This window comes from Pongo abelii, chromosome 7 (genome assembly GCF_028885655.2).
Source record: "Pongo abelii isolate AG06213 chromosome 7, NHGRI_mPonAbe1-v2.0_pri, whole genome shotgun sequence".
NCBI lineage: Eukaryota > Metazoa > Chordata > Mammalia > Primates > Hominidae > Pongo > Pongo abelii.
This window is the reverse complement of record NC_071992.2, coordinates 90004410-90027916: the sequence shown is the minus strand read 5'-3', so window position 1 is coordinate 90027916 and position 23507 is coordinate 90004410. Positions and strand designations below refer to the sequence as shown.

Sequence of the window (23507 nt, the reverse complement as noted above, 5' to 3'; positions counted from 1 at the left end):
CATTTCTTCACCCTCAGAGATGTCCAAGAATAGAAGGGTGAGATGTTGCTAGCATCAGTCAGGCCTCTGTGGGGCTAGAAATTGCAACACACACACCTTCACACGCATGCATGCACATACACACGCACAGATCAGGGAATGGAACCCCACCTCCTCTGGAGATGACAGAACTTCCCAAAATTGTGAGTGGAAAACCAGAGGCTTCAAATAGGAGGAAGTGAAGTGAACGAGGACAACTAGCAAGAGAAAGAGAAGCTGAGAGACAGCTACAGGGTTTTGGGGCAGATGCTCTTTGAAAAGCCTTCAGTTAGTGAGGCTGTCTCTATGGTAAGGAAAAATTTAAATGAAGTCCTAGATTCTGGTCTTTCTCAACTGGCCTGTGAGATCAACCATCTCATTAGAGATGCAGGAGTTACCCCTCTACAAGGAAGAGCCACCCTGGGAGTCTCCAGCCTTGGGCAGACTAGTGGCCTGAGATGGTGCCTCTCCCTTAGAAAGGCTTAGAAGCCCTCTAGGAAGAAATAAAAAATATTCATGGTCAACTGCGGCAGTTTTCCTTAGTCAGAACTTCTTGATGTTGTTCTTTTGCTCTCCCTCCATGGAAATATCTTTTATAATGATATCTCAAAATAGTTTGGGGGGATTTAGTGGCAAAAGAAGGAAAGAAGGAGGGAAGAAAATAGAAAAGGGAAGGAAGAAAGAAAAATAGAGAAGTTGGTGTTCAGTGATGCATTAAAGATACAATCATTGTTGCTTTAGAAAAGTGATTTATCTCTCGTCAAAACTGGTAGATGGTCCAACAGGCCAGTTTATCTAGTGTCTAATCTACCTTAAAACTATGAAAAAAAGGAAACAATTAGATATACTTCAAAAACAACACAATTAATTATACTCCTTTATTGAAAGAAAAAACAATACAATGGACTTTAAAAAGCTACACTTGTTATGGTTCATAAGGACAGAGGTTTACACAGGTTTTATATATGTACACACTCACAACACTATATCACAACATCAGAGGCACCTTTTTTGCCACAGCATTAGGTAATGAATAAAACTTCTCCAAATTAATCTGTTTAAAAAATATCTAAAATGATACTGTATATTTGAGGATTATATAAATATGTGAGACATATTTAGATGTTTTTAAAAAATAGTGTTTATATATATGCATCACAATCATCTCTAATTCTCAAAATATTATGGTACCAAAATTCTGTTTGTCAAATAAAACATAAGATGCTGTGACATGTATCCAAGCACCAGCTTAGCACAGTATTTAATTCTCCCCCAAACTAAAAGACTGCTAACAGGTACAAACTGAACTGAATATTTCAAACAACCATTGAAATAATTTAGGCCCTCAAATTTTTTTTTTCATTAGCTGATTGTTTTTAGAGAAAAAAGAAGCTAAACCATTTAGATTAATGTTGCTCTGTGTGATAGAATCAATCCTAGGGCTCAGAGAAGAATATTCCTAGGCACTGGAGAAGGTGCGGGGAATAAGAAAGTCCATTTTATGTATACTACAGGTTGGAGTTTTGCATGTGATTTAGTTCATAGAAAAGGTTCTACTGCTTTAAAATAAGTTTGAAAATATCAATTTGGAAAGTGCTTCAAGGTAAATCTTCCTTGATTATGCTAACATAATTTAAGAAATCTGTCAAAACAGATTACAAAAGAGATTACACCCAGTCAATTATATATCTAAACTGAAGGTTTAGAGTATTATCTGTAATAGTTACACATGATATAATCCTAAGCTTTTACATACATTTTTAAATCTAGAAGAACTTTGAATGGAATAATACATTAGTTCAGTAATATGACCAAATAACACTAACAAATGATAGGCCAATAATTAAATGTGGAAAAATAATCCTTTTATATATGAAATTGATTATTTTTCTATATATTTTTATCTTATGAACTGTGCTAAATAAAAATAAGTGATCACTTCTGAAAGTGAGACAATTATAACTTTGTTAATTAATTGTAATTCTAATTGTATTTATAAAGCTAACTAAATTTAAAAATATATTTTACCAATACCTAATTCAGAAAAAAAAAAAAGCACTTTAATAAGTGCCTCAGAACTGGAAAATCATAGAAAACATTATTAGGAAAGTGGGTGCCAGAATATATTAACTTTCTTTTCCTCTTAGATACATGTTAATATTATCAAACATTTTAGGTGCTGTCATTTAGGAAATATATGGAAATTCTAATATTGCACAACAAATTTTTATGGAACAGAAATGGCTTTTGCTGTAGGTCAAGTAGCCATTCGGAATTTGTCTTCATAGCCACCAGAGGGCGCCAGTGCCTGCAACATTATTAGCTGTAGAAGTAATCTAACCACTTTAGGTGATATTTGACTTTGGACATTGCCAAGCTATAAAAAGATTTTAAAAAGAAAATCAATAACTCCCAAAGAAATACATTTACACTCTGTAACACCTAAATAATGTTGGACTGTTGAATTAAAGCAACAGAGTTAACGCCTGTTTTTGGTAAAGATTAATTTAACATAGGATTTTATTGATATTTCTGAATCAGGAATCGAATGGATAACACTAAATTTAACAATGAATAAAAGGAGCATTACTAAAGCCATCAACACTAACAATTCATTTAGCACCATATATTTAGCACCAGATAGATACTGACAGTTCACACTGAATAAAAAAACTTTAATTGCTAAGAAACTTCAAAACTTATAGCAAGGATATGTGGTAATTGTAACGTGTTTTCAGCACCATTAATCAGTGAAGTGTTAAACCTTCTAAGTTTTTGACTGATCTCCCATAAGTCAAATTTAAACAATAACATAATTTAAAAAATTATTTTGCATGTGTTCAAATGATTGGATGTGATTATATGTTTCACCAGCATAAATAAAGACAAATTTTTATGAAACATAAAAGCAAAGATAATGTTAGACATTAAGACAAATGTAACTTTATTCTCTCTAAACACTTTGGTAGGTAAGAGCTTCCACCTACGTCAACATTTGCATCCTTCGATACTGCAGAGCCTGGGTATATGGCTACACAGGAAGAACCTACACTAAAGTCTAAGCATTATTTTTCCTTCATAGACCCATTCAAATTATATGTTTAGCTTGTGCATGTATTTCATAAGCATGGCATCAACACAAAACACTTAAACTGGCTTAAATATGTATTAGATTTAATTATGCAGATAAGTTGGTTTCACACAGGTACATATTATGAGAAAAATTTCTGTTGTTTCAATTCAAATATTCTGTGTAAATTGAACTTACCCTAGTGTTTGGTCAACTCTGTGCTAAAGCTGCATGGAACTTTCAAATGAATGGTTTCATAAATTTTTCAAATGAATGTTATGGCGCTGCCAAATGAAATTTGTAGGGCAACTCTGCTGGGTGATGGGCCACAGAAGGGATGATGCTTAGACAACTGACCAGAAGCAATAACAATAATAACAATAATGGCTTCATCCACATTTTTTGAGCAAACTTATCTATCATAACCAGAAACATTAAGACTGTGCTTACACAACTCACAGATAATTCTATAATGAAATCCATCAGTTTAATTCTAAAATTATAATTTTTCAGTCTTTTGATGATATGGAAGCCCCAAAACCTATATTGTGAGAATATTAAAATTTTTCTACTGGTGATATAAAAAAAATCAACACCATAGAGAGGATCGATGCTGTGGAATATGTATGCCAATTACTTTTTTTTTTGAATGACACCTTTCCACATGAAAACCTTAATACTGACAATTTAAAGCTGCTTTTATGAAATAGCTTATATCCAGACCCTTCCTGCCTCTGGCAATTACAGTAAGAAATAGCTATCCTAGCACCATTGTTGCATGCTGTGAAAAATATGGCAGGCTGTGTTGATACTAGCAAACTTTCATTTGCTTTAGCCTGGAAAATAAAATATTTTACATGGCCACTTTATATTATTAACTTTAAAAAATAGAGTTAGAATAACAAATATACCCGTTATATTTTCAGCTGAGTTGTTAAATTATAAATAAACTTGTAGTTTTTGTCATGGTTTGGAAGGGACTGTTGCCTAAGTGTGTAGACCCTAGTCTTAATCTGATATATTTGATGATTTATCTGGATTTTTTACATAATCAAAACTTTATATTTAAGACATTTTTGTCTAAAGCATGGAAAGATGGGATTTCTGTAAATTGTTGCCATTTTTGGCTTTTTAGTTAGTTCTAAAAATCCATTCATATAAGCATTTATTAAACATTTATTATGTTACAGCCACCATTTAAGAAGCTGGGATAAATACAAAGAACTAAACAAAGTTCCTGCCAAAGAGGGGCTCATGAAAAATTTAATTTAATCTCAAATAACTTTTATATTATTAATGATAATTTTAATATTCATGAATTTTTATTAATCTGGTAAATTTACCTTCATAAGAACCCCTGTGAAATATGTAGCAAATATTATTCTTCCTTAGAACTGAAAAGTGAACTCACAGAAGCAATTCAGCAACAAAATTGGAACTTAGTGTAGCTATCTTCTGTTTAATAGTACTTATTGCTGTTCCAGTAGAATGAATATAGTAAAATGGAAGCAGGGAAAAGTTTCTAGATAAATCAAGCCAATATTCCATGAATAAGCTACCCTTTCAATTGTTTAGATATATTAGAAAAAAGTTGGATTAAGACCTAAATAATGTAATTACTTCTATTCTCCATTTTAATCTCCAAAAATATTTATTTTTAGTAGTGTCTACATATGTGCCCACAAAGTCAGAGCAGTATGATATCAAAGCATTTGGTCACCATATTCAATTTAAAAGGATAATTGGGCTAGTCATTCATTAACAAGTAGACTCAATCTCCAGATGGTGAGTTTCTTTACCATTGAATGGATTTAACGATCTGTCATCTTTCAAAGTATCCAAATGTGTATAAGAAACTGCAAATGTGTATGGAATTTTAAACAAGTAGTTTCCTTCTGTTATTTGCACTCTGGAACTAACCATATTTAATTGTTCTGTAATTCTATGGGAGCCTTACGCAACCTGAATAAAACACACACATACGTACTTGAAATGCAATATGTTAAATGTCTGGACCAAGATGTTGTATTCTCCTCTCTGAAAGAGATTTCATGATAGGAAAATGTTGCATTTCCAAACTACATGAGTAAAATTTTCATAGTGACTTTGAATGGATTTCCATAATCAAACTCAATGAAGAACTGAAAATGTTTCTTCTACAGAAACACAGAAATAAAGTTGGTAACTAGCCCTTAGAAAAGCATCTGAAGAAGGCTACTTTAACAAAATCATGACTGTGTGTGGTGTGCACGAAGGATCTTTCGTACAATACTCAAAGACCCAAGATGGTAAGTAGATTGAATCAATGACAGGCTAAACAACAAAGAGATAGAGGTGTCCTCAGCACCTCCACATCTCTTTTTGGAATCCTTTGTCTTCTGCTGAGAGGCCTCAAGATGTACTAGACCCTAAGGATAGCCCATTCGGAAGCTCTCCATCTGGTAGTTAGGTGCAATTACACTTTTCATACCTGTCCACTAAATTTTATTTCTCTTAGACTTCATTAGTTTTCTGAGGGTCTTACTTTCTGTTTTCCAAAGTCACAGCTGTATGATCTGCTCCAGGAATCTTGGCATTTGTTAATTCTTCCCTTCCCCTTCTCATTCCAAGCACTGTAACTAAATTTCCATGAGAAGCAGAAGCCTTATGTATATATTGCACAGCATGGCTTATTACTTGCCCCATCTACAGGTAAATACTGCTGTGTCTGCTTCCTTCAAAAATAATTTTATAGCAAAATCACTAGTCTGCATTATTTCCTGAATACTTTTGTGAGCTTCTTGAGGGCAGGAACCATGTCTAATTATCTCTGCATTATTAGAACATAACTAGCAGAGTGCCTTGCATGTAGTAAGCACTCAACTCATGACGACTGATTGAATAAAATGAGACTAAGCGAAAGGCATGATTTGAGAACTTATATAAGATATAAGTTGGCATTAGCCTTTGGCGGACTCAAATAAGAAAAAATATCTCCAGGGTGAAATTCATGGTTGCTTAATTGAATTATTATTTCCAGATATCACTAAGTGTTATTTTACAAATTATCATTTTGTGGGTATTATAGAAATGGGTGTTAAGAAGTCCCATCACCTCATATATAATTGAGAATAGTTTTTTAAAAATTTCCCTCAAGTTGACTACTGAATCATATTATCATCTACGTGTTACATCACATATTATATGTTTGTGTGCATATATAAATCCATACACATACATATGTATATGTATACATACACACACTTACAGGTCAAATATATATTTATTCCTTAGGAACATAATGATATAATTCCTCTGGAATGCAAGTTTTAGGATTGGATGCATCAATTATGTCATCATTACATACACAATATCTTAATTTAGGCTTAGAGGTCAGAAAATAGAAATTGATGTTTCAAATATCTCAAAGGATTAAACAAACACGCTAGACAAACACTAATTTATACAAAGGAATACTAAGAGGAAAACAAGATTAGCACAAAATATGTATAATATGTGCAAAATTCAATATATATATATATATATACATGCCCATGTTCCCAGAAATCATTATATTTCCTGGAGGAAAAGGTAAACTTATTTAAACCAGTACAGGTAGTTTGACGTAACTCCTGGAAAACAGAGATTGTCAGTACAAGATCCCCCATAACTTGGAGGACAAGATGAACATGGTACCCCTACTTTATATGGTGCTTCTCCAATCCAATTGCCCCTAGAAGGGAAAACAAAAAAGACAGCATTAGTGCAACCCACTCATTTTTTAAAAGTAGATTGTCCTTAAGCCATATGTTCACATGTATTGACATGTGATGATCTGTTTGAGAAGTTGCTTTAGAAAGTCACTGAAAGTTATAATCATTTCTTATTTCAATAGTAACTTATTCTGTATATCTTGCTTTTAAAATCTATTCTGAGTATTGTACAAAAAATTAGCCGGGTGTGGTGGTGGGCACCTGTAGTCCCAGCTGCTGGGGAGGCTGAGGCAGAAGAATGGCATGAACCCAGGAGGTGGAGCTTGCAGTGAGCCGAGATGGCACCACTGCACTCCAGCCTGGGTGACAGAGCGAGACTCCGTCTCTCTCTCTCTCTCTATCTATATATATATTTTATATGTATATTTATATATATTTTTATATATATATTATATATATTTATATATTTTTTATATATATTTATATATATTATATTATATATATTTATATATTTTTATATATATTTATATATATTATGTATTTTTTATATATATTTATATATATTATATATTTTTTATATATATTTATATATTCTGAGTATTGTTGATGCTATGTTAATTTACAGATAAGAAGTGAATGCCTACAACGCCTGATGACACAGAGCCCTGGGACACCAGGGTCATTCCACTCAAATCTCTCTCCTACAGCAGATTTCTGGAGCACATACTCAGGCCATATTCCCTTAAACTTACTCCTTTTAAACTCATACTAATGCTCATATGAGGATGATTAAAAAACAAACTAGTATTTTCTGGGAGGCTTAAAAATAATGAAATAAGTAACAAATTATCATACACACAAAATATAAGTTATCATAAATAAAAGGAGATTTGCTTCTGTAAAGTATTTTAGTTTCCCAATCTTCATAAAATGAGATGTGAAAATCTTCATATATGGTATAATGGTATAAACCAATATACCATTATTCTCATAAGAGAATAATGTCTCTCAGGAACAATTAAAGGTGATTTCAAAAGTTTTATTTCATATGCGAATTCATAGCTACTAATTATTTTAAATTAGTGCTATTAGATTTTTGATAATACTGAACCCATTTAATTGAATTACTTTGTGTTGTCAATATTTTTCCTTCACTGTGTTGATGGCCATTATCATAATAATAAACCAAAATCTCCACTTAACAGAGTTAAAAACTGCCATGATGCCATACTGTTATTTTGCTCTTTTAATTATAAAGGAGAAGTTAATAAATGTGTTTTCAGTGGCGTGGTGATAAGTAAGTAGAATACTAAGAAATAGCAATGTAGACAGCAATGTGAAGACAGTTGAATGGTCGGGAGAAAATTTGGTTATCAGTGGTAAAAAGTCAGGGTTGAAGATAAGACAACAATAGGTAAGAGGCTAAAATGTGAAACAGGTGGTCCTCATCTTCCTGAAGACCCAACTAAGACCAAGCAGTGACTCATAAAGTGTATCTATAAGATATGAAAATATCTTGATCAATCATTCAGTTAAAAATTCAGACTTTTAATTACAAAATATCTATACAGGAAAATCTATCTTTAAAATGAAACACTTTTATTCATATTACAAAATGAGACGGGATTTTAAGACTGCCCACCTTTATAAAATTTATTCTACACTATACTCTAAGGATAAGCTTCCTCTTGCATAATTTTGATACCATCACAGGCTTGCTCAGAAAGGTTCAAGGGGGACCCATTATCTTATGAGTGTGGCTCGCTCTCTTATCCTAATCCTGTACCATTCATAATCTTATTTCCCTCTATGTATTTTTTTTTTTTTTTTGAGACAGAGTTTCGCTCTTGTTGCCCAGGCTGGAGTGCAATGGCACGATCTCAGCTCACTGCAACCTCCACCACCTAGGCTCAAGCGATTCTCTTGCCTCAGCCTCCTGAGTAGCTGAGATTACAGATATGCACCACCACACCAAGCTAATTTTGTATTTTTAGTAGAGACAGGGTTTCACCATGTTGGTCAGGCTGATCTTGAACTCCTGACCTCAGGTGATCCACCCGCCTCAGCCTCCCAAAGTGCTGGGATTACAGGAGTGAGCCATCGCACCCGTCCCTCCATCTATGCATTTACCCAAAGTTGTAAAAGCATATGGGCCAAGCTAATGCTATCTTAATTTCATCTTTTTGCCGATTTGTTTTACACACCTTTTTGGAGCACATAGTTTTAGAAACAGAAACTTGGAAATAAAATTGTATTATAAGTAAAATTATTACATATTTTATGTTATAAACTTTTACATAAATCTCAGATTTTATTGAATAGAGGATAATTATATTCAAAACAGTGAATCAGCCAATTTATACACTTATACTGTTCATTCTTTTATTTTATGCTATTCTAACTAAATTATTTTTCCTTCTCTCTCTTTCACTTATCTCTTTCCCTCCTTCCATTCCTCCTCCTCCTCCTCTCTCTCTTTCTCTCGCTCCCTCTCTCTTTTTCCCACTGAATAACAGTTAGACTTGACATAATTTCATATTAGGTTTGAAAGAATTATATTCAGTTACCAATCAGGATTTTAAAACCTTCATTACTTAGTTTTCAGAAAAATTGTTCTTTATTACAACTGAAATGTGTAGCATGTTAATGTAATATCTTAATCTCTTGGACCTATAACACAATAATATATCTCACTGATAATATTAGAAAATTATAACTATGGGCCAAAAATGAATAGTTACATAGATGAAACAAAAATCTCTTAGACTATTTGGGTACTAATTGGCCTATTTATGTCAGTGAGAAAGGGTAAAGGCTTCATAGGAAAACACAATGTGTAAAACTAAAATTTTCATACAAATGTACAATTTTAATGCTTTTTTAATAATGCAGACACAGTCTACTTTCCAAATCTTCCCATTCTAATAATTATGAAGAGGGGAACATAGGGAGAATCACTATTTTTCTGACTTTGTAAAAACACTGCCACTGGCATACTACCACATAAATGAGTAATGCAGTTATTTGTGAAACATTTTCTCATTCCCTCCGCATGCTGGAATAGCTGGAGAAAATCTTGTTTGAGACTTACTTTGGAAGACACCAAGAGTGTCATAAATCCTTTGCACATTTTGGTATTTATTCCAAATGGGAACAGAATTGTGTATAAATATTGGAACATTTTATCATCCAAGGAGTTATTGTAATCAAGAGGCATTTTACCAAATGCTGATAAATGTTTATCCTCATAAATAATGTTCACAAATATGGCTATATCTTATAATGTTTGATAAATTTCCATAATCCATTTTATGTATGCCCTAGGATGAAATTATGAATTTTTAAAATCTAAAAAATAGGAGAAGGAAGAAGGAATTGACTTCCAATGCTTTGCTAAAAAGGTAAGCCAACATTTTTGTACTGATAGATGAGAATATCATGTAAGATTCTTTCTTGATTTATTTTATATAGCTATTGAAAGCTTGTGTGGTACAGTGTTTATTTTACAATTACCATAATTAAAACATATGGTAAGGAGAATTTAGTGAGCCCTACCATTTCAAATTGTTTTGCCTACAATTTTGGACTAGAATCCCTGTCTTTGTGAAAAGCAACCTTTCAGCTAATCCTTTTTCAGAAATATTGGAAGGATGGTGGATTTGAGGATTAGAGGCCATTATAGCTAAGCCTTACTCACTTACCTGTCACAGATAACTATCAGTCTATGGATATTTAACGTCTTTAAAGGATCCAGGAAATAGAATCCAACCTGGTACTTACTTTGGGGCATAGTTGCATACCAAGTAAACTGCACGTCGCCAGACAGATCCCCAAACATTCATGTTTTGGCAAGTATGAATGGCGCATCCTATCCGATTGGAAGTGGCCCAAACCATCTGTGAAAATAAACCAATACACTATTACAGAAGACAAAGCTAAGACAATGCATGTCCACCAAAATAGTATTAGCATATTTTAAAAGTATGAATCAAAAATTAACAAGGTGATTGAAATAACCTGCGTATAATGTGTGCACATGGGACCAAAGCATCTCATAGGACATCTGGGGTTGCAATCCTGGGGATATGGAAAAGCATAATCTTTCACTTCATCATACCATGGCTTGACCAACTGGAGAATAGAGCGATATCTGCATATAAAGAAAAGAAAGAAATCAGAGTGCAGCAGTGGTAATATATAAGGGACTCATGTTACACTGTAAATTGATTGTTCTTTTAGCAGATTATTCGTGATGATCCAAGAGCACGTCCACCCCTCACAATCACCATCACCACCTAGTCGGGTCCTCTATTCCTCCAAGTAGGGCCAAGCATGGAAATGGCCAGGGCTGGAGTAAGTGATTCTGTATTTGTCTAAACATGTGTTTGGTCATTCCAGGAAGAAAATGCAAATAATTTCAGGAATCATCAATGTCTTATTTAATCCATGTCAAAAACTTCCTCCATCAAAATTTTATAAACGATCCAGAATTAGATGTATAAAAGTAGTCACAATATTAGAACCCAGAGCATTTTTTTCACTTCAGTCTGAACTCCCTTAGTTTTAATAATAGCACAGTTGATTTTCCTTCCCTATTTGGGGGAGATGGGTATTTGGAGTGTTGGATAACGACATTGCACAGTGGCAGAAAAATTATCCTAGCAAATGGGAATAGCTTTTCCCATAGCTGCATATACCTGCATGTATATGTGTGTGTATAAACATATGTAAATGCCTACATTTTTATTGTATATATTTATGTAAATGAGGGTATATGCAACTATGGGAAAGTTGCATGCATATGCATACACACACACACACACACACACACACACACACACACGCACACACAGCCTCTGCACAGTCATGGGGCTTTTTCCTGAGATGGAGGGGGCAAGATATAGCACAGGTTTGACCCTTTCTAAGATTCTGCAAGCTCAAAGAAAAATCCAGGCTAAGGGAAGGTGTTCCAAGGGTGAAAAGGGGAACTGGCCGTTTAGCCTAATTAAGTAATAATTCTGGAAGACATCTAAAATATTCATAGGCCAAGCGTTAGTACCTGACACATAGTGAGCATTCAATAAGAATTTGTTGATATTACTTGAAATTGATGTAATTCCCTCCTAGAGTCCATAATTAATAAAGCCATATGGATGAACTGCATCAGTGAAACTACTTCCTACCTTCCAGTGCGTACAGATAGATTTTGGCCCAAAAATCTCAGTAAGTAAGAAGGTCCATGGTCCCAAATGCAAGTAGCCGCCCAAGCCTCTGCCGATTTTGCAAGATTTTCATCCCAAACCTGTAGGGGCAAAAAATCTTCAGCATTACGGAATCTGCTAATAACAAACAAAAAGTAAGACAAAATAAATGGTGCTACTATTTCCTAGAGTTTTTGTTTGTCTGTTTGTTTTTGTTTTTGTTTTTTCTGCCCAGGGCTGGAGTGGAGTGCAATGGTGCAATCATGGCTCACTGAAATCTCCGCCTCCTGGGCTCAAGCAATTCTCCTGTCTCAGCCTCCTGAATAGCTAGGATTACAGGTGCACACCACCACGCCCAGCTAATTTTTGTATTTTTCATAGTGATGGGGTTTCACTATGTTGGCCAGGCCAGTATCGAACTCCTAGCCTCAAGCAATTCGCCCGCCTCCGCCTCCCAAATTGCTAGGATTACAGGTGCGCACTACCACACCCGGCTAAATTTGTGATTTTTAGTAGAGACGCGGTTTCACCAAATTGGTCAGGCTGGTCTGGAACTCCTGACCTCAAGTGATCCGCCCACCTCGGCCTCCCAAAGCGTGGGGATTACAGGCATGAGCCACCACTTCAGGCCTCCTAGAGTTCTTTTAATTCTGGTTCCTGAGACTGCTATAACTAAAACAAAGCAAATTCAGGCCACTGTTATTCAAAGTTCTGTAATGCAATATGGTTATACTACAAAAAATTACTGCCTTTTCAGTGTCATCGAGATCCAACATTCATACATCAGTTTTAGTAAAGAAAAGGTTAACAAAATACCATAACTAGTTGTAACTTGGGGACAGCTCATCCTGACTACTGAAATTTGAATCCAACAAAGTGCATTGGTTTTCCTAGAGATAATTTTCACAGCCATCAGAAGCCATGATATTAATATATTTTAAGAAACAAAGATTATCTAATTTATTCAAACTGATTTTACCAAAATTAATAATGTCTAATTTTATATTGCAACGTATAAGGTCATACTCTATTATGGTATAATAAAACCCACAGAGTCTACATATATAATATAATTTGAATCATTAGTGGTAATAACAATAATACTATGAGAATTTACATTCTTGTTGGTATAAACTAGAAACAAACTAATAAAAGTAACTGCTACATAGTGTTATAAAAACATAGTACTTCATGGTTCAATTAAATGAATTAAGAAAAATAGCAACTGTTGCTTTCCTTTATAGAGGAAGATAAGTTAATAAGGATGTTAGTGATGTATGGTAAATTTTCTTTCACTGAAAAATATCGTAGGACAAAATTTGAATGAGCCGTGGATTTCATATACATTCTTATTAGTTACCATATGGATTGACATACTCATTTCCATAGCTGCAAGAGGAAATCAAGTCTAGCATTTGCAGACCTGCCAGTAATAAATCAGTTCTGAAATGGTAATCTATTTTCTAGCAAGTCATAAGGTACAAAGATACACAATAGAGAATATTTATAATTCTTATACACATTACAGAAAAAGAAGTTTAAAAAAATTTCTCTAGTGGTAATATAATTTAGTGAAGTATTTACCTGTTGAAAATAATTATTTTAAAATTGGTTTCATAGTTCAATGTCATGGCATTATTTCCTAAACTATTTATAATATTTATATATTATTCTACCTGGAAAAATAGCGTTCACATTGTGACTAGAGAGTGGTTAGCAGCATATTTTAGAAATTGAGACCTTGTATGAAGAAGGAAGCAACAGTTTTATAATCACTTATACTTACATGGAGCTTATATGAGGAGGTATGTAAATGTCCTATTGATCTTTTTTGTCCTACTTTTCCTCCATCAGATTGTGTTCAGCTAAGTAAGGATTAGTAGCTATGCATAGGCAAGTTACAAGCTTTCAAGCAAACTCATGGGAATGCTTGACCATATCACTGAAAAGGCTTCATTTCCCTCAAGGATAATGGATGGCATAGATTTATTTAACGTAACAACATATTTCATTGAAAGAAACTAATTTAGTGACTTTAAAATAAAATCAGAAAAAAAAAGATAAACTCTTCAAGAGACCCTCTTACCTCAGGAGGCCTACTTTCAAAAGACATTTGTTAGTTACTCAGAAATAGTTTTAAATTAGGAAAAACAAAGTCATCTTACATAAATTGACCTAGGACTGCATAAAATAAACTCACTCACAGAGTTCATACAAAAATCATAGTATTCTGGGGCTGAAATGAACTTTAAAAAACATTTCGTTTGGTTGAAAATTGATTTATCAAATATTTTTTCTTCTGACCAAATATTGACAGAATATGGATTCATAAAATATTGATTGCAGTTCACCACAATACAAAACATTACAATTAATTTATACAGGAATTTCAGATGGAGTAGCTTCAACAAATTATGTCCCCTAAAAGGTTATTAACAAATTATAGTTACTTTGGAAAAAGTACATGTATGCATTCTGTACATATTGGACTAGAGTGTGCACTCAGATCTGTAACTGCTAAAACACTTTCTTATAATCTTATGCTAAAATATTAGCACAACATGCACACATAGCGCTGACCTGGATCAGTGACTAATCTAACCCTAATTCCACTGCTAAGGTCATCTGCGACTGAGGCCATGTCAATTATGATCTCCCAGTTAGCTCATCTGTAAAATGAGATTGAATGTGGTCATCTCCATGGTCCCTTTCACCTTTAACTTCTTGTGATTTAGGTACACTTGAGTAGCCCTAGCATCAGAGCAAGAAAGATCTGTGTTCTATTGGCCTGGGACTTCCTTAGTTCTGGCATTTTCCATATCATGGAGAAAGCAAATCTAGATTACTTTCGAAATAATTAAAAATATTCAAGACATTTCTTTTTCCTTATCTCACTCTCTGTATGTATACCGAAACATCACATTGTGTATGTTAAATATGTACAATAAAAAATAAGTAATAAAAACTAAGGCATTTAACAATTTTAAAAGTAATTTACCATATGTAATCCTATCTTTATACTCATTCATATATTTAAAAGCTAGATATTGGGTATGTCAAAAAGATAAACTAAAAAGCTCATGCCTGAAAAATATCTCACAAGACCATCCTTTGTTAACTATTATAAGGAATTTAGATATGAAGAAAATGTGTTCACCAATGTCCATGCTTTTTGGTATTTCTATGCACAAATATTATATATTGGAGAAGTAGTTACAGGAAAAGAGGGATAATTGCTTTCTCTCACTGTGTTTGCTTTTAGGAAACTAGGAGGGTTTCCACCTGTCTCCATGTACCTAAAGGAAGGTTCTGGAAAGTCTGACAGGTACTGTCAGACTCCCACATGGAAACAGGACTGACCTACCCTCTGATGCCCACAGCAGTGGAAGTCAGAGGGCCCCATGCTCTTTCTTGCCTCTCTGTCTCCAGGCAGAACTTTCATCTACTCAAGAGGGGGAAAGTCTGGCTTGAGTAGTGAGCTCTGAAATTTGGGAATTACATCATATCCTCTGGTAAAGCTGAGACCTACATTTACTTTCTCTGTCTTTCCTCATTGGTTACAATTCCCAGAGAAAGATGGTTAAGTTATTTATCCCCTTAGTCTCCAGTTATTTAAATTTATTACTATGGTGAGGTCTTTTAAGTTTGAAACTGACAAGCAATGATGACTTTATTTAATAACTATCAGAACTATATGAAGAGAAGTTGATTAATGGATACAAATATAGAGTTTGATAGAAAAAATAAGACCCAGTGCTTGATAGATAAGTAGACTACAGTTTACGATAATCTAATGTATATTTCAAAGTAACTAGAAGAGAGTTATTCAAATGTTTCTAGCATAAAGAAAAGACACAAATTTAAAATGATGGCTATCCCAATTACACTGATTTGATCTTTACAAATTATATGAATGTATTAAATTATCACATGTATCCTAAAACATTTCTATTATGTATCAATAAAAAATTTAAAAAATTAAAAAACAAAAAATATAGAAATTTTCAACAAAAAAAGTGGGGTCTGTAAGTACTTATGATTAATTCTTTCCTATCTGGAAGCTCTAAGTTGTAATGAATGTTGTCATTGTAATTTTGGGAAACATTTAACAACTTACGAAAGTTCAGAAAATGAGGATGTAAATTGTCTAAACATTTGACTTAATTTATTAATTTCCAGATGCTTAATAGGCAATCTATCTGATAAATTTCTATGAGTGTCTGTAGCATTTATTTAAAATGACTTTAATATACTCTACAGATGTATCAGTGGAAGAAAGAAGGGCACAGGTGTGTACTTATTTCTATGAAATGCCTAGTAAATATGCAACAAATTGTTATCTATTTGGAAAAACTAAACACCCAATATATATGGAGCTCTTATTAAACTATATTCAACATTCTGACTTCCTAGTTCTTCTCTCTCTAAATAGATAAGTATTTTCACAGACAATTTCCTTGTAAGGTATTTTCACAGATAATTTGCTTGTAAACACTTAAAATATTTCAACTTAAAAATGAGGAAAAATTAAGAATATTACACGTAAATATGCACAAATATTTACAGGACCCACTAGAAGTTATACATTATGATTAAATTAGATAAATCAGATACATTTTAATTCATAAAATTAAAATGGTTCATAATGGTGTCAGAATATGCATATGCTTGTAGAATGCCTTATTGCTTCCAAGCAGTTTTCTTCCATTCTTTTTTATTAAGAGCCATTCAATTGGTCAGCTCATAAATTGGTTGATTTAGCTTTGGACTAAAATATTCACCATGAGCTATTGTGCTTATAAATAAAATCAGAGAGTTTGAGATAGACACAGTACCTTGTCTGCGAAGCACAAGAAGTTGAAACCACCAAACTAAGACGTGACACATATCCAGAATTCACACTGAAGTCATTTAAATATCTAAAAGAGTAGTGATGCCAAGAAATAGAAGGAATATGAAAAGAATGCAGGATTCTCATCAAGTTCAGAGATCTTCAGAACTTGAGCTGAATACAAAATTGAGTAAAAAATGTTGCTGCATGGGCAAAGGTTGCTGACTTTCATAAGTAGACAGAAAAAATTTGATGATACTGATCCAAACCAGATATGAGGCTGTCTTATCAACTGTTTTTCTAAGTTTTGGGATCCTCAACATAGTGGCAGCCAGCACCATAAAGCACACTGACATCTGAAGATGTTGTCTTAAATCCCAGCCACTATCTCTGGCTAATAAGAAATGCCATAAGAAATGGAAGGCAACCCCCAAAATTACCTGGGACTCTACTCCTAAACTTGATTGAGATGACTTTTTTCCTCTTTAATTGGGTAAGATCCTTTAACTCCAAATATAAAAATTAAATGTAGAAATGTTTAAAAAGATAAAATTTAAGGTAAAAATCCAAGTAGTGCCCGTTCTCACTTATAAGTGGAAGCTAAACATTGAGTGTACACACAGACACAAAGATGCAAAAAAATAGACACTGGGGACTACTTGAGAGGGATGGGAGGGAGGTAGGAAGAGTAGAAAAACTATTGGGCATTATGCTCACTACCTGGGTGATGGGATCAATTGTACCCCAAACCTCAGCATCATGAAATATACCCAGGTAACAAACCTGCACATACACCCCATAAAATATGAAAGTTGACATTACTTTTTAAAAAGGTTAAAAAGAATGGGCTTTTAGGGTAAGGAATCTGATCTTATTTGATACTACTGATATATGTAATGGTTACAAAAATGCCCTATTACAGTAACATGTTAGTCTTACATTTTCAATTTAAAATATATATGCATATAAATACTTGAATTTATGATTTCTTGTCATTGAAAATGATAAGAAAATCTGTTAATTTTTTTCAAATAGTTTTGAAAAATTTAGGTGAAATGAATCGCTACATTTCTTAGAATTATATAACTTATTTAACTATATGGAAAGTATTATTATCAATAAATCAATTGAAATACTAAACGAGAAAATCAAATCTATTAAACCTATACACGCAGTTTAAGAAATTTAATTTGCAAGTGGTAACAAACATTAAATAAATGTGATTGTCAAAACTTGCTATACTTATGAAAAGAACAAAAATTTATAAAGTTAAAATTTTAAGGAAAAAAAGAATATTAATTATGAAAATTAAAGTGAACTTTGAGAAATCTATTCTACACATGGAAACCATTTTCAAACACACAAAATGCTAAAAATAATAATATCAGACTTTGAATTTTGGGGGACAGATATAAAGTTATTTTCATAGATGCCGTATCAATGGCATTGGAGACTGTACGGCATGTCCTTTAGGACAATTATTTTTTCTTGGATGTTTATGTGTCATTTCACATACATAATATAAAAAACAAAAGCATCTTACATAGACAAGTTTTTATTTTTAAAATAATTTAGCTAGGGCTATTTGATCTTTTTCTTAGATTGGGAAAAAAGTGCTAACATATAGAAGTGAAAAAAAAGCCATTAAAAAATTAAGTGATGCCAAAATTATTTTCCTTTAGGGCAGTCAAAGGCTTAAAAACACTTCATAGGCATGATTGTGGTTCTGTTTTAAAATTAGTGGATTTATCCTTATTAGATAGAAATGCTTGTGAAATGGCCAATAAGGGAAACTGACAGCTGAATATACAAGAACTTGTGTTAAACCAGACAGGAGGGCAGCACTGAGCCTTCTTAGGACAGGGAAGGGGAGGGTGGGACAGAAGAAGAGAAAGGGCTTTCATAGGAGAATTTGAGAGTGGTGATTAGATTAATTAGATGATATTAAAATAGTTCTCTGTAAGAGTAGAAGGAGAGGATTAAAGAAACTTGATTTAAAAAGCATTCCCTTCAACCTCAAAAATAACTACAAAATATGACACTATATTATGTATACCAAAAAATATAAAGGTGAGATCCAAAGGATTTTTGTAATGTTTGAAAAAAGATAATGCTTTCCTTAAATAAGATGAGTATTCTTTCATGTAAATTTATTTATCTATAAAGAGATGGTGTAAGGTGCACTATTTTTAGGGGCTCTGAACTGAATCATTGCCAGCAACATAAATATCTTAAAAGCACACAGATATTCATAAAAATCCTCTCTTGAACCCTTTTCCTATTCCAACTGCTATGCCATTCTTCTCCTTTCTTTTACAACAAAATTCCTTGAGCGAGTCGTCTTCACTGGGAATTTCCAGTTTTGCTTTCCCCATTCTCTCTTGAGCCCACCCCAGGCAGATTTTCCACTCCATCCCCACTCCACCCAAGCAGCTGTCTTCAAGGTCATCAAAGGTCATCTCCTGGTCATCACCTTCCTTGGTCTATCAGCAGCTTTTGGCATGCCTGACAACTTACTCTTTCTGAGTACACTTTCATCCCTCGGTTTCATGACCCTGCACTTGCCTATTTTTCTCTGACTGCTTCTTCTCTATCCCTTTGCTGATTCCTCCTTATCTCCACAACTTCTGTGTGCTGGAAAGTTCCCAGGGCTCAGCCCAAGTCCCTTCTCTTTTTTTTTCCATCCTTGTTTCATTTATATTCACTGCCCAGGTAAATTCATCCAGTCTCACGGACCGAAGCACCAATTATATGCTGTTGGTATTATTCCAAATTGTATTTCTAGACCTCTCAGTTGAAAATCAGACTAATTTATTCAACTACCTACTTTTCCAAAATTGAGCTCCAAATATTCACAACCTTACCCCCATTCCTCCAAATCAACTACTCCTGCAGTCTTCCTGGTATCCGTGAATGACAATGCCCTTTCTCTAGTCCAGGAATCAGCTAACTATGGTGGACAGGTCACGTCACCTCCACTGCCTGTGACATGTTGTCTATGGTGTTTTCCTGCTACAGAGGCAGAGTTGAGTAGTTGCAACATAAACCATAAGACCTGCAAAGCTGAACATATTTACTATCAGGCCCTTTACAGAAAAAGTTTACTGGTTGCTGTTCTTTATTGCTCAGGCCAAAAATCTAGTCATCTACTCTATTTTTTATAGTCTATATCTGCTCAGTGAGCAAATTTCATTGACCCTACCTTCAAAATACTATATATCTAGACTATAACCACTGATCACCACCACCACAGTTACCACCTTGGTCAAAGCCATTATCATTTGTTATCTGGATTATTGAAAGAAACTCTAAGAGTGTGCTCAATACAGCCTTAGTAGATAAATTAATGAAGGAATAGATGAAAGAAAAATAGAATTTTGAGAAAGAGTATTTAAATAGCTTGTTGATTAAAAAAGTCAAGGAATAAAATTTCCAGTGCTCTAAGTCTATGCATCATTAAATGTGCACTGTGAAACCATATTTTGGTTAGGTGCTTTGAAAACAACAAATTTGCTTCTTTTGAAGTTTTCTTAGTCAATAAAGCACATTCCCAAGTAAGGTTCATTCCCTGTTGTAGATATCTATGGCTCACCCATAGTGCTCACATGTTTTCTAGAAGTAGGTGCTGAATGAATAGTCAAGTGAAATTATGTGATAATACGGAAATTATCCCCAGAATAATTTTTGCTTTAACCTGTTAATTCTTTCAGTATATAGACAGATAAGTAGATATTTCAACCATATAATATTTTTCTCAACTTGGTTTGGAATCCTGAACCATGATCTTAAAGCACATTTTAGAGTTCTCACTAGGGAAATAACACTAGAATCTCCCAGGGAACTTTTGAGAAGGCAGATGTCTAGCTCAATCCTGAATCTATCAAATCAAAAATTCAAGGTTGGAGACCTTGAATGTGTACTTGCAAAGTGGTTCTATGTTCATGGAAACTCTAAATGGCTTTATTGGTTGAAATACCTAATGTAACACGTGAGAATTGTATGAAACTTTCTGAAAATCCAAAATTTTTAAAAAGATAAAAAAAATTCTAAAGTAAGATTTGAAGGGATGGGGGTAAGGTTGTGAATATCTGGAGCTCGATTTTGGAAAAGTAGGTAGGAGAATAAATTAGTCTAAAATTCAACTGAGAGGCCTATAAATATAATTTGAAATCTCATCAGCATATAAGTGGTATTTCAATCCATAAGACTGCATGAGTTTACTGCAGCAGTGAATATAAATGAAACAAAGATGAAAAAAATGAATCCCTTTCCATTGTAACAACATCGTCTGCATTTACAACACACATTTATGTGACCTACAAGCAGCTTAGTTCATGAGAATGTGAATCATCAGGAGAATGTGCCCACTGACTCTGCCAAGTTAACTCCACAGAAGTAGAGCAATTGGAGAGTAATTTGTCACATAAATTCTAGGCATCTCATGGTCAGAAGAACACATACATGTTGTAACCCAACCAGAAAGTGCAACCAGTGATGGGAATTCCTTGCTCAGGGCCGCACAGCTTCCAGGTCCCAAGATGATCTCACTGTCACTGTTCATGCGTGCATATGTGGAGTAAAAGGCAGGTGGGGAGTGCCTTGACTTTCCATTTCCTTAATGATAAACTTCTTACCTTTTCCAGGATCTTCAGAAATCAAATGTATTTGTGTAGCCTCCCCTGACAGCTTATGTTGGCATCTTCTGGATGGGACGGATTGTGTGTGTAGATGTTTAACACAAAGGGTCTTGAGGCTAAGAAGGGGTTTGGTGACTGGATCCACTGAGTCGAGGATCTATGACATAGAGGTTTTCTTCCCTCTTTATATCCATTCTGAGACTGGATGCTCTAGCCTGTGAGTTTTTCTGTATGATTTCCAAGGGTATAAATAATACAAAGAGAAAGATTTGATTCCACATGAAGAAATTCTTTCTAACATTCAGCAATATCCTCAGATGAAATGCATGTAGGGAAATTCTCTATCCAAAGGGCTCAGAAACAGGAGAGATGAACACAGAAAGAGGAACAGGTACTTTACATTGCCACTTAAAGCAGTGCTCCCCAGTGTTTTTGGCACCAGGAATATTTTGTGGAAGAAAATTCTTCCAGGGAGGAATGTGGGGAGGGATGATTTTGAGAGGAAACTGTTCCATCTCAGATCATCAGGCTTTAGAGTATTAGATTCTCATAAGGAGTGCACAACCTAGATCCTTCTCATGCACAGTTCACAGTAGGGTTCACACTCCTGTGAAAATCTAATCCTGCTACTGATCTGACAGGAGGTGGAGCTCAGGCAGTAATGCTCGCTCACCTGCTGCACAGCCCAGTTCCTAACAGGCCACAGATGGGCACTGGTCTGCAGCCTGTGAATTGGGGAGACCCCTGATTTAAAGCATGGGCTTGTTGTCAGATAGAATTGTGTTCTTAACATTTTTACTTACTTGCTCTATGACCTTGGGGAAGTTACTTACGCTCTCCAAACTTAAGATTCTCTATCTCCAAATGAGGAAAATTATCTTGTCTCTCAAGACTTGAGAGGGTTAGATGAGATAGTGACTGAAGTGTATTTAGCACAGCTCCAGCAGGGCAAAGGTGTATTTAATGGTGGATATTATTATTGTTGGAGATTTGGGAATGGTGGTAGAGTCAGTCACCTAAAATGAAAAGCAGTGAGGTGCACTTTTGATCACATTATCTGGCAGTCTGAAGTTTAAGAGACATCAAGAATTAATCTCAACTAACCAGGCAATCAGGTAAAGTGAAAATGGACAAACCCTGAAGCAACTAGATAATCAGAAACAGAATTATAAGGAGATTCTAAGGAGCTTGCTTACAGGCAAAAGAAGCTGAAAATTAGAGAACATTTTAGGCGTTTTAAAACATATTAATTCATCTCTGTAGATCCCTCTTTAATACGTGTTTTATCTTTAAATTTTAAGACCACTTGTTGATAGAGTCTAACAATCATCCCACTTTCTAGGGAACTATAGTACCCACCAGCTATCATTTAATATTAAAATTATAAGCCAGGAAGAGATTTCTACATGTGTTTAATTGTTTTCACCAACTCAATGGTATATTTTAATAACTAATTTTTAGATTGTTGAACTCTCCTGTGATACTCCTGCAAACCTCATATCTTGCTAATGCCTACTTGGTCAGAAGGATTCAAATGCCTTCCCGCCTACCTACGGCCTGCTGAAAACATGATCTCTCTGGAATGCAGAGAGATAGATTTGGTAGAATGTTCATATTTAACTAAATTATGAAAAGTGAATTTGATGCACTTTTTACTAGAAAACATTATTGTGTCCTTGAGTAACATTTTTGGACTGCTTCAGTTTGGAGTACGTGGTGTGAAATTTTAAGAGATTTTATGAAAAGTTTAGTCTTGTTGGGTAATGTGTTGGGCATTCTTCCACATTTGTGTTAAGAAAAATGCTTGGTACCTGATTTTAGATGCTATGGATAACATAGACTGGAAGAATTCAAATCCCATCCCTCCAAGCCTCAGTCTAGGTTGCATTTCATGCCAAACATCTTTCTTGACCATTTTAAACTGTTAGTTTATATCTTCTGTGCCCACTTCATGCTATTCTTCAGAAATTCTTACAGACAAGCAAATACCTCAAGTTCACAGCTATTTAATGGTAAATGGTTTTCATAAATACTAAATTCTTGACACCATTAAAAAAA

The 23507-nt window shown here is 34.2% G+C and overlaps 1 protein-coding gene across 3 annotated transcripts in view; it reads right to left on the bottom strand.

Moving 5' to 3' along the window:
• Positions 1-246: 246 nt before the first annotated feature.
• PI15 (peptidase inhibitor 15) overlaps positions 247-23507 on the bottom strand; it is a 67280-nt gene continuing 44019 nt past the window's right edge. For all 3 annotated transcript variants that reach the window (XM_054561779.2, XM_054561777.2, XM_054561778.2), the window contains 4 exons: positions 11964-12082; positions 10798-10930; positions 10561-10676; positions 247-6800 (listed from right to left, as the gene is read on the bottom strand). In XM_054561779.2, the coding sequence (XP_054417754.2) occupies positions 6665-6800; positions 10561-10676; positions 10798-10930; positions 11964-12082 (504 nt within the window). In that variant the 3' untranslated portion in view covers positions 247-6664. The remainder of the gene's footprint in view (positions 6801-10560; positions 10677-10797; positions 10931-11963; positions 12083-23507) is intronic.